Source organism: Hypomesus nipponensis, chromosome 9, assembly GCF_054491055.1.
Source record: "Hypomesus nipponensis isolate SF chromosome 9, ASM5449105v1, whole genome shotgun sequence".
NCBI classification, from domain to species: Eukaryota; Metazoa; Chordata; class Actinopteri; order Osmeriformes; family Osmeridae; genus Hypomesus; species Hypomesus nipponensis.
The window spans coordinates 13,195,038-13,210,845 of NC_140369.1; the positions used below are offsets into that span (position 1 = coordinate 13,195,038).

The 15,808-nt window shown below is 46.5% G+C and overlaps 1 protein-coding gene across 1 annotated transcript in view; it reads right to left on the minus strand.

The window, feature by feature from the left end:
* arhgap46a (Rho GTPase activating protein 46a) overlaps positions 1–15,544 on the minus strand; it is a 28,797-nt gene extending 13,253 nt beyond the window's left edge. The window contains 2 exon segments of the mRNA XM_084705441.1: positions 4,301–4,774; positions 15,411–15,544. Coding sequence (XP_084561567.1) covers positions 4,301–4,774; positions 15,411–15,424 — 488 coding nt within the window. The 5' untranslated portion in view covers positions 15,425–15,544.
* Positions 15,545–15,808: the final 264 nt, after the last annotated feature.

Consider the following 15,808-nt stretch of genomic DNA (forward strand, 5'->3'; position numbering starts at 1 on the left):
GCAAAAACGTACTAAATATACATAAGCTATTTGCAATAAATATTCCAGTTCTGTATCCTTCCTGGAATAACCATCATATGAGTCAGTGTGGCGGATAGGGATATCGACTGGGACGTTCTTAAATATACCCCGGGGAATAGTGGGGACCAAACAGGATTATTATTATCATCTGCCAGACAGGAAAAGGAAAAGAGGTCGCACAGGCCAGGCACTATACACACAAACACCTCGGAGTCTGGCCAATCAGACCCTCGCAATCTGCACACAGGAAGGAAATGGAGAGACAAAGAGGATTCACAGAGACAATGTCATGGCCGTTCTAGCGACAATGAACATGGCACACCCTTAGCGCCCAGCAGGCCACAATAAACACGTACAGTCCATATGGCATACACTGACACTACACTGACACTACACTGACACTACACTGACACTACACTGACACACAAGCCATATGACATAGTCTATTCAAAGGCCTGAGAAACACTTAGAGGAGCAGTGAGAGACATGGGACTTGGAGACACCTCTGAGGGTGACGACCCAGCTGTCCTTTAGCAGCTGAAGTTACGCACCGCCCTCTCCTGAGCCACCGTGTCTACCAGCTGCACATACCTCTGGCAAGATCCACACCCACCCACCTCACCCTCCATCCAACCACCCTGATAGGAAACCCTTGCCTGGGCCAGGAACACCAACCGGGAGCGCTGCTCTCCATGACTCAGGGATACGGTGACACAGAGCCCATCACATCTTGATGCCAGAGAGACGTGCCCTCTCAAATGTGAACGACGACCCCACATCTGTTCATGTAAAACGATATCCCAGCAGGACACACTTCTTGGATTACAGACACAGTGTGTAAAAGTGCAGTTTAAAATGTTACGGTCTACAACTACAAAACAGATCTGGAGGTGCTCGTACTACTGTATAGGTAGTAAGAGACACTGTTCAGACACTGGCACTACACTGGATCAACTATACAGCTTTTGTGTGTATCATGACTAAGGCTTATTTACGTGTGAAGCCACTGACCCTTCATGAGTCACTGAAAGCCTCTCAGAAACCCTTAAAGAATGTTTAAAATACAAATGCTGCACTCTCTGCTCCAGTTCCAACCATAAAACAGTAGGTCTATAATCTAGTTCTAGGGACACCATACAATTGAGCGTTCACACGGGAGAGACAGAAAACTGGGACAAGCTAGATAAAGTGATACAGAGAGAAATAAGGACAGTCAAAATGAACACCCATTTACAAAGTAACACTTAACTAGATCGCAACCCACCAAGTTCAAAGTGTCACTTTGAAATAACTACCAACTATCCAGGCCAACTTAAAAGGAAATGTGGTGAGAGCAGAGAAACCTTACCAAGCCAGGAATGAGGATATAAAATGACTACAAGTCTCGTTTCCAAGTGTGTGTAAAAAGCTGCGGCTAGTCCGGCATGTTTAGGGAGATGAAAGTGTAAGAGGCTTGTGTTGTCCCTGTAAACATCCACTCAATGTGTGACTTATTAAAACGATCCACTATTCCAACCGGAGACTCCTCCTCGTTTCCAACATCAGTCTACTGGTGATTTCCCTACAAACACTATTCACTTTCAATTTGACCTGCATGGGGTTTAAGGGGATTATTTTCCTCATCTTCCACATCTACGAGTAATTTTTTATAAAATTCCAAACATAAGAAACAGAAAGCACAGGGGAAAAGCCTGTGTCTGGTCTCATTTGAGATTGAAGAGATTGTTTCTATATTTTTTGGAGACAAACTGTGAGAAAATACGTTAAGAGTTCAAAAAGGGACCAAAATAGAAACTTCTATATTACATGTCATGGGAAGCTGTCTGCATAAAATAGCTGACAATCCAGAACAGCAAGTTCCTAGTGTGTCTGATCTCTTGTCTGAATGCCTCAAACAGAAAACCACCAATCACTGATGTGTACTACTGTGTCATTAGAGGCTAAATGAGAAGGAACACTGCTGATTTGGCAGCATTGTTCACTATTCAGCAGCTCCTGACTTCCTCTTAGAGAAAGCCCTCCACTGACCCTGGGGAAACTTGTGCTCAACTGGCGGGCCTTTCTTCTTCAAGTGGTTTATTATAGCCCACCCAGGACAAAGGTGCACTGTGACCCTAATGTGAACCATCCCAGGTCACTTCTGGGTTATCTTACACCTCTCTGCTCTGTGCCCACAACAAGCATGACATTTCCCCTTCAATTCAGCCACTCTCTGTAACTTATTAGACACCATGAAGCAAGGCATCTTACACACAGCTCAGAGGTAACAGTGGTGAAATGTACAACAGATGTGACAAGAAGGAAGCCACTGTCAGCTTTAACCTTTTATATTTCCTACAGATCAGCTCCCTGCTAGGACATGTTAGGGACATGTTTCAGCCCTGGAGTTTACGGTGTTTTCCTGTTGAGATCCACAGTGTGAAAATACCCAGAAAGTCCCAGAACATGTGATAAGAGTTAGCCAATGAGTAACAGATTTAGAGCTGCCTTCATCACACACGTGCATGTGCACACACACCAGGAAACTGGATCCATAAAACATGCTGTGTGGAATAACATAGACGGTGTGATTTTGGAAAACAGACAGATAGGTATCATCATGGTATGGTGGACAACATGTTTTTTTTGCTTTCATTTTGTTTGGTTCCTGATATTATTTTGTGGGGAGAGTTGAGGACATTTTCATGTGATTGAAAGCCAGATAAAATGTTCAAGCATAGCACAAATTCTCTGGCATTGCACAACTTCAGGCAAAGATGTCAAAAAGGTTAATAAGAAAAGAACATTTAAAAAGGGATTTTAGTATATCACCAAAACCGCAAATAGAGGAAGTAAGAACAAAATAAGAACTGGGGCGTCTGAAAATCTGAATGACTTGACGATGTTCACATGGAAATGCCCCCAAAACTTTCTATTAAAATATCAGCAATCAACTTTTTACATGTGTTCCCTTTCAGGAACACCTTTACCTACCACATGTGCCCTGTTCAACTCTGACCCCACAACATTACACAACTGCTAAGGTTTCCCTCCTCTGAGGGTCCTTACAGCTCACCCATGTCATTATCAATAAGTTAGACAGAGCTGAAGAAGAGCTGTTCCTCCCGAACCCCAAACATGAAACCACTGAGTTGTTTTGATCCATTTTGCGCTGTCACATTCCAGAGTCTCTCCTCATTACGTGGTCGTATCTAATTACTTGCTAAGAGAGACGGAGAAAGGCCAGGGAGAAACACCATATGGCTGAGAGGGGTGTATAGCCCATGTGAGCCTCAAAGACACAGCTGTCCATTGTTTTGGGGAAACAGAGAGACTTCTGGGAAAGGTTGAGTCATTACGGACGACCACCAAGCTGAGTGGAGTCAAGGAGGCTTTGGGCTCTCCAACAGTGAGGGTCGAGCAATTTGTTACCCCTCCAGTTTACGTAATCATCAGGGCCGGGGGTCAAAGGAGCGAGAGCTCGTCGTGGTGCCTGTGAGCTCCAGCACATGGCAGGGGATGATCCAGGATGAGGAGAAGACCTCTGGACACCGCAGGAGACCTTCTGTAAACAGCAGGCCCCTCCTGTTTCTGACTAGAACCAAGCTGTTCTGCATCTGTTTTACCCAAGATGGACTCCTTCACATGCCCCATCAAGTGTGCTCGGTTTATAAACACACAAATCTGGCTATGAAATGATATCAAGGGAGGGAACCCATGCGGTCACGTTTGAACTGCGGTGGTTCAAATGTCCTCCTCCAGAGAGCCCCTTGTCTGTCATGGTTAGGGACCTGGGTTTGTTCTAGAAATGAAATGTGCATATAGGACTAAAGAGAGCCAGCCATGATCACACAGGGGCACTAAGACTGGCCTGGTGGCCGAGGGCCAGAGGAAATACAACTGGCATGCCTGGAATCTGACTCTGAGGGAGCCATGGTGGTTTGGACTATGCCACAGAGCAGAGCACATGATGGGGTCTCTGAAAGGCTTACTGTTAGGGCCTTTATCCAAACAGCCATGTGGGGGTAAATGTCATGCACACTAATAGAACTGCACACTGTCTTTGCATTTGGAAGCAATTTGCTCAAAGTACCGAGTACGGTTCACAGGCGATGCTACGGAAACACAAGCATGTGGAACGTTAAGATAAGTGAGAATGAAAATAAAAGAGTTTCTAATGGTTACCATTATTGGTCAATTGTTTCGCATCATGAAAATAGGATCTTCCAATAACTAAGTCCATTCTCTTCGGTTGAGTCACGGTGATGTGGGGTGATGAGACCAGACTGACGGAACGTACCTCTGGGGATCCCTGCTGGTGTCCGTGGAGCCGTCTCCCGGAGGTCTGCTGTCCACCCTCGGGCCTGCATCCGGCTCCGTGTTCTCCTTCTCGCTGATGTCAGGGGGTCTGGGGCTGGGCGGGCCCTGCTCGGGCAGAGGGGTGCGGCGTCCCTGGCTCCCAATACTCCCTGTCCCAGGATGCCTTTCTCCGGTCCCCCCTGCTCGCTTGGCCTCGGAGCAGCGCTTCATGGCCTGTAGCTGGGACAGGGGCACGATATCACCGCCCTGGGGGCGATGCCAGACGGTGCGGCGGCCAACAGAGTTGTAGTAGTAGAAGCGGCCGCTCTGGGGGTCAAAGAGCTCCCACCACTGGTTGCCGTCGGCCTGCCGCACAGGGGCGCCCAAGGGGGGGTCCCAGCCACACTCGCCGGTGGCCAGGTTGACGTACATGCGCTCCCGGGAGCGGGGCTCCAGGATCTCCACCCAATCAGAGCTGGAAAAAAGGCACAGGAGAGACAGTCACCAGGACGGCAGAGAGAAGGAAAGACCACCAGTGATTACAGGCAATCATCGCTTTATGGGACATCAGACTTCAAACCGCAGAACCCCAGTGTCCCTGGACAAACCCTGTTCAACAGGCCATATGGAGCAGGAGGGAATGTTTGTGTCCACCACACGTATCCATCTGTGTGTGAGTGTGGGAGCGCTGGTTCAGCAGTGATGTCACCTCTCTGGTGAGCAGAGGAGCAGCAGGAGCAGCAGTGTGTGTTGTTCTGACTAAGAGACAGGTGGACACGCTCGCTATGGCACCAGGACCAGCGCCAGGCCCGGCCAGCAGGCCCGGCCAGCAGGCCTGAGGAGCACCATCCGCTCCCAGCACCCCCAGAAAAGCTGAGCAGCGCTAGCAGCAAACCCAACATGACCTACAGAGACACAGACTGGCCCACATACACAATACAGAGCAATGCTTCAAAGAGAAGAAGGGCAAGCCGTCAGGCTCAGACACAATGGTATCATGAACTACATTTCAGAGAAAGGCGGGGGGTTTTAAGGTAGTCGGTAGAGATACCTCTGTTATAAAACAGTATTTAGCAAATGTGGAATCGTTTTATGAAATATCACATTCACTGTGCTTTTAATGCAATCATATAATTATTTCCCAGCATGGTAGAGCTTATAAAACAGAAAGGGTAAAGAGGTGGAGGAATTGTTTTATTGGGATGGACTCTTGGTCTTTTCTCTTCACTGACAAGATTAGGACACATGCCCAAAGCCAGGCCACCTGCGGCAGAGAGTGGGGGCAGGGGGATACTGTGACCAAATGCACACATTTGTTCCTGGTGCTCTCGCCAAGAAAGACCCCTATTCCCAGCCTCCAAAATAGCCACAGACAAGCCGTGCCAAGCAGCTCTGCCAGGAGGGTCGTCTCTGCTGTACCATAGCCAGACTGCTTCTTGCCATTTTATATTCAATCAAAATGTCTTAATCCAATTCAATGTACTGTGACAAACTCACTATTTCTGAGGTGTACATGTCTTTGTCCAGCATCAAGCTGAAGCTCTCCACGTTGCGCCTCTCAGAGCCAGGTTGACGTGGAGAGGCACAGGAGTACGCCACCCCTGCCAGTGTTGCTCCATGCTGCACACTGGAGCGGAGAGGCCATCTGTTCCGACGCTCCACAAGCTCAGAACCGAGGGTCACGGCTCACATGACTGTCATCAGTGTGACTAGGGGAATCTTAGCCCATATCGAGTGACGAGCGCATCGCAAACAGTAGATTGGTCATTTTGTATTCTCGAGTGTGTGTAAAAGAAGAGATGATGAGGATGAGATGTGTGTACGTCCATGTGTGGTGTGTGTGTTTCTCCTAAGAGCTGCCATCATGGCGGTAGAGGTAACCTGTCTGGCTAGTGACTACACACAAAGAGGGACCTGGAAAAAAGGCCTTTTTTTTTACCAGAGCAGACGACTTTTAAGCTGACAGATCTACAGCTAATGGGTGGGAATAACTTGGAAAAAAAAAAAAAAAAAAAAACTTGGAATAAAGGGACGTTCAGAGTGAGTCAGTCAGCATCCCCCCCAAACGACCAAACCTTCAGCCTCTCACTGCACTAAAGTCCCTATAGGGGCTTTCATACACACACGCACACACACACGCGCACATACACAACCCTTCATGCTGAATTTCTCCCCGTCATGTGTTTGGCATTACATTATTGTAATGAGAAAGAAAGATGGGAGCCAAACTCCAGATATGAACACATGTGCACAGGAACATGCCACGTGAACGCTCCTACAGGAAACCCGGGTCCAAGGGTCAGCAGCGCAGGCCATCGTAAACGGGATAGAAACAGTATGGGGTTAGTGGTTGCGTAAGGGCCCTTCCTTCTGGATAAATAAACAGTAGTCAGAGCAGAGTAGAGCCATGGGCTTTCTGTTGACAGGCAGAGATAAGCTGGAAGATAGACTGGTCGTCATGTTCGGAAATTCTTGGAAGAGGTATTCTGGGAGTGCTTCTTGCGTTGTGAAGTGTGACATCCCTCACCCACTTCACTCCACAAGGGAGACACCCTGTGTACGAGTGCAGAGCTGGGAGTCTGGAGCTCGTGGCTGGTACCGTGTGTCACTCCATAGGTTTATAGAGGTAGTACTGTTGGTCATTTGCTCATGAAGGAACGGGAAGACAGAGCAGTTAAACACAAAGTCTGACTAAGAAAGCCCTGTGACCTGAGCCCACTCACTGAGGGTGCTCCTAATGGTGTGGAATGCAGTCTGCGTTGCCTCAGTGAACTCAGACTTGTACTGCAAATGTTTTGTAACAATCTAATATTAAGTCATTACACACATGCTCGTGTGACCAACGCACATAGCACCTGATTCACTTCAGGGTTGATCCATGTCGTTGAAGCAGACATTAGCTCTACCCTGAGACGGCTTCTCGGTATGACAATGACACCATTCAGCGGGTGCAGTTCATTAAACATGGGTAGGAATCTCTCAACATGACGCTCAGAAATAATACAGCAACTGAGGTTGTGCTTAGGAGCAAGTGGAAAAATATGGCCTTCAAATAAGCTTTGGTGTTTAGTCTTGTACTCTTCATCTGATAACACAGACCATCATCTCCCATGGCACACTGCTTCTTTGTCTCCCATCTGGGTCAAGGAGACCATTTTGCAGCACATGGTTATTCTAGGATGACTAAAAATAAGTCCAGTCAAATAGAATAACACCTCTGCAAACACAGAAAACCTGACAGAACGCTGCACCAAAACGGGAAGCCCATCTCTCTCCACCATCCTGTTGCTGCCAAAGTGTTAGAGATCTTGCTCTGAAGAAAATATTTCATCCAACTGTAATTTACAGTAATAAAATCCATAGTCCAGAAATAACATCTGATCTTATAGAGATTTCCTGGAGCGGAGAACAACACCGTCCTGGTCATGGAATCTGCTCCATTGTTCTAGAAAGAAACCGTAAATGGCACTTTTCCCAGCAGTGAAAAACATAGGAGTGGACAATTCATTGTCTGAAAATAGGGCAACACGCAGCTTTCTCTCATTGTTTTATGTTGGCTTTCTGTCCTCCTCAATTTCCTATCTAGTTTTACTTTTTTCATCCATGGAAAGATGAATCATAGAGACGAAAAAGTTTTAAAAAGTGCAATGGTCAGAGAAAAGGCAGATGAGTCAGTTTGTTATCAACTCATCTAGTCAAGGCTGTTGAGGAGCTTATCACTCGAATACCATTCTGCTGCTTCTGATTCACTGACAGCACCTACTCAGACGTGTAGCTAAATAAGGGATTATTATGTATTTGTTTGCTCTTGAATTAATTTGTAGAGAGACAATAGGCACCAGTGACGAACCTTAACTCCCATTTAACATTTACTGCTCTCGTAAACTAACCTCTAACCTCGCCTAACAACAGGCTATGCTATTCTAAGTTGGTCTCTGGTCAGTTCCCCTGAGGGACCTGAGGCTGCCGTTTCTAACAGGCTCTGCCATTCATCTGGGTAATCTTAGAGTTCAGTTCACCAGCCACAGCAACAAGTGCCAAAGTCCGCCTGTGTGTATTTACAGACCTGCCATTTCCCATCTGGAGACAAAATACATCCTTACTCCTCAGATACAGTTTAAAAATAAAAAGGTCACAGTAAAGCTAACAAGCTCAATTTCTCCCTGCTCACCTTGCATTTCAAACATGAGTTGCTAGCCATCTGCTGCAGCCTTGCGAGCAGTGGCACGCACCTCAATATTAAGGCAGTAATAATCAGGCCCAGACAGCGCTCGGTGTCATTGGACGTTATGTTCAAAGTCTAAATAGACCGTCTGCTCCTAGGCAACGTGCTTATCTAAATATTGTAAAACAAGAGTGAAGACATGAGCTGTGTGTGCTCTGCAGTAGCTTCATGAGCCGTGTGTGAGGAGAAACATGAAGCCCGTTTACAGTGTGGACTGGGATGGACTGGAACAGAGCAGAGCAGCTCTCAAACACGTCCAAGAAATACAGATATTGAAGTGAATGAGGAGGCCCTGTCAGCATCTTACTGAACTTTTCAAACTGTTTCTGTACATGTAAGATATATCTAGATTTCTAGGCAATAATGAAGGCATTTTAAGGCTGAATACCAAGGAAACCTTAGGACCCAGATCTAACTAACTCCATTTTTGGTTGGGACAGAGGCGTATGTGTGAAGTCTTTATGTGGGTCAGCATTGTAGAGGCCTCGTGCAGGCTCCCACACCCTGGTCACAGAGAACAATCACATGAAGGGGGTGGGGGGGGGAAAGAGCACATGTTTCAGATGACAGAAAAAGCTGTACACCTGTCACAAACACATTCTTTGGTTCTTTTGTTCAATCCCATTCCTACCGTTCCACCAAGGGCAAGGGTCAACAACAAAAAACTACTGACAATTAGAGCATGTTTGTGAGTCTGTTTGTGTACATCTCACAGACCAGTATGACCGCTGCTGAAGGTGCAGTCTATAACAGGATAACAGACTTCCATGGAACTGTTGGCATTCATCCCCATAGCAACTCCATCCAAGAAACACTACGGTTAAATCATTGTGTGTTAGGCATCCGTTTCATACTCTACAGTACAAAGCTCTCTTAAAACTGTATCCATTCTTACCAGCTGCCTCTCTTAACAATTACAATGGGTTTATTTGCCATTCCACGAAAAGAACCATAGTACTAAATTCCGTGGTACAAGTAATTGTGGTTTGTGTTAAAAGATTCCTTGCCTTAGGGGCAGAGGGCTGCCTGTGAGGGGAGGCGTACAGGCCTTGTGTGATCTCTGTGGTGTGAAAAGTCTCTCCAAGCCCTGCCTTGAGGCCCTACAGGATCATGTATCACGTATGAAGTGAATGTTATGATGGTAAAGGTACATAGTCTTGCATAGTCTTCAAAGTGGGTTCTATGTTTCCCTTTCCCACTGTACCTGAGGGGGGTCTATATACAGACTGACAAGCCCCATGCTATGCACTGTTCCGACAGGTTGTCACCTTCCTTCCTCACCCTGAGGGGGGACGACAGTTGTTCTTGTCCGTCCCTCACAACGCCTGCTCCGTCGCTGGGGCCGGGTCTGAAGCGAATGTTTCATGGGGGTTATGTTCTGCATGATGAAACAGGCCTTGTGTTTGCCGCTCCGGCCTGACACACGGGCAGAGTGGCAGCAGGCCAAGGGTGGGAAGAGGGGTCAAGCACTTTAAGCCAAAGCAGTCGCAGCCACATGCCTGGCAGAGCAAAGCAGGGCTGGAAGCTGTACCCTTCTGCAGTCACCTCCACCCCTCTGCAGACACCTCCACCCCTCTGCAGACACCTCCACCCCTCTGCAGTCACCTCCACCCCTCTGCAGTCACCTCCACCCCTCTGCAGTTACCTCCACCCCTCTGCAGTCACCTCCACCCCTCTGCAGACACCTCCACCCCTCTGCAGTCACCCCTACCCCTCTGCAGTCACCTCCACCCCTCTGCAGTCACCTCCACCCCTCTGCAGACACCTCCACCCCTCTGCAGTCACCTCCACCCCTCTGCAGTTACCTCCACCCCTCTGCAGTCACCTCCACCCCTCTGCAGACACCTCCACCCCTCTGCAGTCACCCCTACCCCTCTGCAGTCACCTCCACCCCTCTGCAGACACCTCCACCCCTCTGCAGTCACCTCCACCCCTCTGCAGTCACCTCCACCCCTCTGCAGTCACCTCCACCCCTCTGCAGACACCTCCACCCCTCTGCAGTCACCTCCACCCCTCTGCAGTCACCTCCACCCCTCTGCAGACACCTCCATCCCTCTGCAGACACCTCCATCCCTCTGCAGCCACTTCCACCCCTATGCAGTCACCTCCACCCCCATGCAGACACCTCCACACAGACAGAACAGACAGGCAGACGGCTGATATGGCCTGGAGAGCTTACAGTCAGATGGTGTAACAGATGCTCCAGTCTGGTGTCAGTGGTGAATGGTATCATTTTAAGGTGTGAGTCATTTGCAGTGACTCTACACACCTCAAAACTGGACTATCTGGTTTCTGTGCCTCAGAGCTTTAGAGAGTGCAGTAATTGTAACTGGGCTCAATTTTCAACGCACTGGTCCAACCTGCGTAGTGCCGCTGTCAGATGTCCTCTTTGGTGTACAAAGAACTTTGTGTGTGAAGAAAAGCACATTAAGACCATGACCAGTTTTATTAGGGAAGCATGTTCCAAAGTCCCAAACCATCCTAACAAGTTGCATCAGAAAACCAAGAGTTGTCTGTACACAAACCCTCAGGGGGGCCTTATTCTGTATAGAATGCAAGCTCCTGAGCTGACAAGCCAGTCCAACGGTGAGTCATAATCATATGCATTCCAATCCTTGTGCAGCCTACCCTATGCTAATGCCTGATAGCAGACAATGGACACTATTGTCAAATTAACAACCAGGCTTCATTCAGCTACAACTGTCTCCATTTCCGTTCCCACATGGCTGCCAGCCAATCAGAGCTTTGAGCTTAAGCCCAGGGGGAGGAGCTTGGAACATATTTGGGAGAAGTGGGGTGACCTCCTACAACAGCTGCCATAAGCCACAACCAGAGACAGTTTTCATTCTCCTGGCACAGGATTAAACTGGATTCCGCAAGGTCGTTCCACCACCTCCAGCAAAGCTACTCTTTCCCATGCCACTTCCAGCTAGCAAGATGAATATGATCCATGTTCCGTCCAGATATATACTGTGCCATGACTTACAGGTTCTTAAAGTTGTTCTGAATAGTAAATGGATAAATATCCTCCTCTATGGCTTCTGTTTGGGGGTCATTATCAAAGCCCTGTTCTGTTCTTCTGTCCACTGAAGCAGAAGCATGAGGCAGCACTGCAGATTCAACTTCTGACCCCCTACAGCTGAGCAGACTAGTCACGCGCTGTGTATGACACACATGGCAGAAACGGTCAATCCAAAACAAACCGTTTTATAGGGCCAGTGTGACCACTTACAGCCCCTGTGCTCCCACTGATCCTCCTCCCACCCTTTCTGGCCTATGACAAATGGACCTTTTAGCAGGTCAGAGGGCCCCTGGACATGAGTGAGCATGTGCAGGAGACATGGAGGGACAGATCACGGTGTTTACCAAATACAGGACAGACTCCCTGTCTGGTACACCAGCTGTCAACCCAGGAACAATGGGGTCACTTGTCCAAACATTGAGACAAAATAACTGATGAGGATGTAATTGACATTAAGATAATTTTTCAATGTAAATTCTTAATTTTGAGGTGAGACCGTGACAAATGAGGACAAGTGCACACACTGGGGTCCAACCAGATTTTTTTTCTGCAGGGAGGAACCATTTTTAAAGACGGAATTTCAACCATAGCCATCTGCTTGGTGCCTGCTCAACATAATACTACTTTGGGCTTGTCTAACTTTATAGCTGACATTGATGCCAAATGCATTGAGAACACAACCCCCAACCATTAACCTTCCTCTGCTGACATGACAAACGAGGCCTGAGTCTGAGCATGGGGCAGTGATGGGGTGAAAGGGGGGTCAGAGGTGACCGATGAGCCACACAGGAAGGAGGCATCTTGGATGATGATTCCCCCCAAGGAAATGGGCTTCTGACAGCCGATCCTGGGTCAGACCCAGAGCCTGGTTAAGCTGTTAATGCTCCACACTGAGGGGAGCTGGACAGTGGTGTCAGCATAACATCCTCCACCTGTTCTAGTATTTCAGGGTATTGGAACTGATAAGCATTCTCCTAATAGCAGCAGAATGAACGTGGAGTGAAAGGAATAAGACAGGCAGCTTTGCGCAAACATGACATAAATATGTATCTTAGTAACAATAATTAACTTGATAACCTACAGTATTAGTTAACTTGAATGGAAGATATGACTAAGTATATCCGATCATACCACGCCATACCATCCTATACCCTGGGAATGTTATTCTTTATCATGCCATCTAGGAACACTCAGATAACTTGGACTGGCCATCAGGTTTGAACATAGTTTAGGCAAGCAAGTTAAGCCAGCTCTTTATCCCAGTGTAAGAGGGATTGCAAATGTCAGGGGCTGGATGGACACAGACAAATGTGAATAGACAAATCACCTAGGCTACACAGCCTTTGTACAAAGCCTACAACAATCACATGGTGGTGAAAAGAGGGAACAGAAGGAACCATGTTGATCTTTCCCCCATGTTTTAACCCATTATGGCACCGACGAGCAACTGGAACCACGGAAGAAGGAGTCTCAAACGCGTCACACTTCCTCCCAACAGGCCAATCAAACAGATCTGTCTTCAAAGCCATTGTTTGACGGACGTCCTGCGTCTGTATTGTCACATGAGGCCCAAAAGGCCTGGCTGTGCACTGAGGTAACCTTGCTGGAGGAATGCAGTGTCCTGTGTTCCTTTGTCTGCCCGACTGTTGGGGGCCAGCAGAGTAAACAAGGAGACAACATCCTAGTGTGGCTCATCTCTGCTTGCACTTTGATAGTCTGACCTTAAAGAATGTCAGGCATAAAATAGGTAAGATTAATTAGCTAGACAGAATGAATGCCCTCACTAACAAAACTGCATTGTAAAGTGAGTAGATTTTGGTCCATCAGATTGTTTGGTGCCATGATTAGCTTCAGCAGAGCAGAGGAGTTACTTGGTTTATCAGTTAACAAGGGGCAAGTGAGGTGTGGCCCTAAATTAGGTTGTATTTGTGATAAGCACCAAACTAACTACACGGTGTAGGTCTAGAACTATTACGTCTAGAGTTTAATCAAATATGCATCTGTAATACTATTAGTCTTTTGACAATTCTGATATGATATCACAATCATCCTATACTGAATTCTATAATGGAAGCATGTATGTTGAGATGTGTTGAGAGGTGATTTCCCTTTGTGCATAGTGTGGTATGGAGAAGCTCACATGTATGCAGAACCCAACACCACACAGATGCACACAGTCTAATGCTGTCACCAATGCCTCATGGAGAAGAATCGAGGCCCCAGCTGTACAGGGAGGGGTGACATACTACCGAGTTCAGAACTGTAGTGGTGTGACATGTCAACTCCTTGGGCTAGATAAATGACATATCTGAGGGACCTTGAAACACCTCTTGCTGCCCCCGGGTCCACCGTCTCCATGGTTCCACCAGTAAGACATTTCAATATTTTTGAGACTATCCCAGAGTATTTATAAGTACAGTGGGTGGTGAAAGGTTGGAGTTAGGTTTTAAAAGTGGGTGGTGAAAGGGGTCAGATGGCTGAGCGGTTGGTTAGGAAGTCGGGCTATTAATCAGAAGGTTGTTAGTTCGATTCCCGCCCGTTCGATTCCCGCCCCAAATGACATTGTGTCCTTGGGCAAAGCACTTCACCCTACTTGCCTCGGGGAGAATGTCCCTGTACTTACTGTAAGTCGCTCTGGATAAGAGCGTCTGCTAAATGACTAAATGTAAACGCATGCCCTCAAAGTGACTTGACTATGAGGGCTTCCTAGACCATCCAATTTCCAAGACCAATGTAACATTTGGTTTGGGTTTCAAACCCATAACCACCTGTTCTGCAGCACGGCACACTATCTAATGATGATCATTTAGAGGGACAAGCATTTTTTAATCAAAATGTCTACAATACCCTACTGAGTGGGGAATAATCCATGCCTTAGTGGGGAATAATAACACAATTACAAAACCTCTCATCAACTCCAATGACAATCAAAAGTAAACCATTAATAAATGGTGTTTATCTGAGGTGTACTAGGATTTTGGTGTTTATGAGACAAATACTGAAATGTATAAATAACTAATCAAATGACAAGACTTCCCAAAGCAAGCCTTATAGTGAATAAGAGCTGTCTAAGAGCGTGTGAATCAGCCCAGTGAGGTGGAGTAGGCCCAATTTAAAAACAAATGGTCTTCAGGGCATTTGTTTTCCACCTTGGTTATTGGTCTGTTATCCAAAGAAAAAAGCAAACTGAGCCAAATTGAGGAGGAACGTCATTATTACATTTAAGCCAACAGGAAATGCAATATTTATAAGGACTGAAGAACACACGAGAAGAGTTGATTTGATACCAAGTTGATATAGAGGTTAGGGAAAGATGTCATTAAATTGCTTTGAACAAAGCTATGACTATAAATGATCTAGATCAGCTAGTTTGACAGCTTGATAAAACTATTCAAAAACCAATACTCTTTCAAACGTTATGCAGTCACTAATAGGCCTACACAATAACTCGGTTTATATCGGCTATTAAAACGGTAACCCATTAATCATGTTGTCTATTAGGCCTACTTTATAAAGTGTGCCCTTAACCTCCAAACTTCGGAATAATTGACAAATAACATTTACACTCATCTATACAAAACAGCCACCGTGTTCATCATAAAAAATGTTTACATCGAAACATTTATTTTTCTTGACAATTCAGGTTGGGCAGTAAGGAACTATAATTAAGTTTGACTCTGAATCCAACTTATACTCTTTGGGTCCCTTAGCACAATGCAGTTCCCTTCATGGAGTGGTAGACGATTTCTCAGTTGCAGCCTACACCACTCAAACACGAAGAGCGCGGGGCGTTCGATTAAAAAAATAACATGTTTTTAACTCAGTCCGATACGTTTCAATAGTTTTGAAGATTAGATGACTTACCTTGTCCCTGCCATTTCCTTCACATTGTAATCAACACGAATGTTTTAGAATTAAGACTATTTCACTAGTTTACTCAAACTTGTCTGCTACTTTCCACGGTCGGTAAGGGCACTGAGCATGAGACAATTCTCCAATAGTGAATCCGATATGGAGTCTCCGCACGTGAAATTCGATGGGGGTCCCCGCCCGGTGCGGGCTGCACCCCCCGCCCTTCCCTCCTGTTTATTACTCACAGGCCACTCACGGGACAAGTGACATTTCGTTCCACTGACGATATTTCCAGTATGTGCACAGTAATTAATATTGGCCTACAGATTAGACCTTTTTGAGAAGTTAAAACAAATGTAAATAGAATGTATATTTTAAATTATCTCTTGAATCCCTCTTCTAATCTCTTA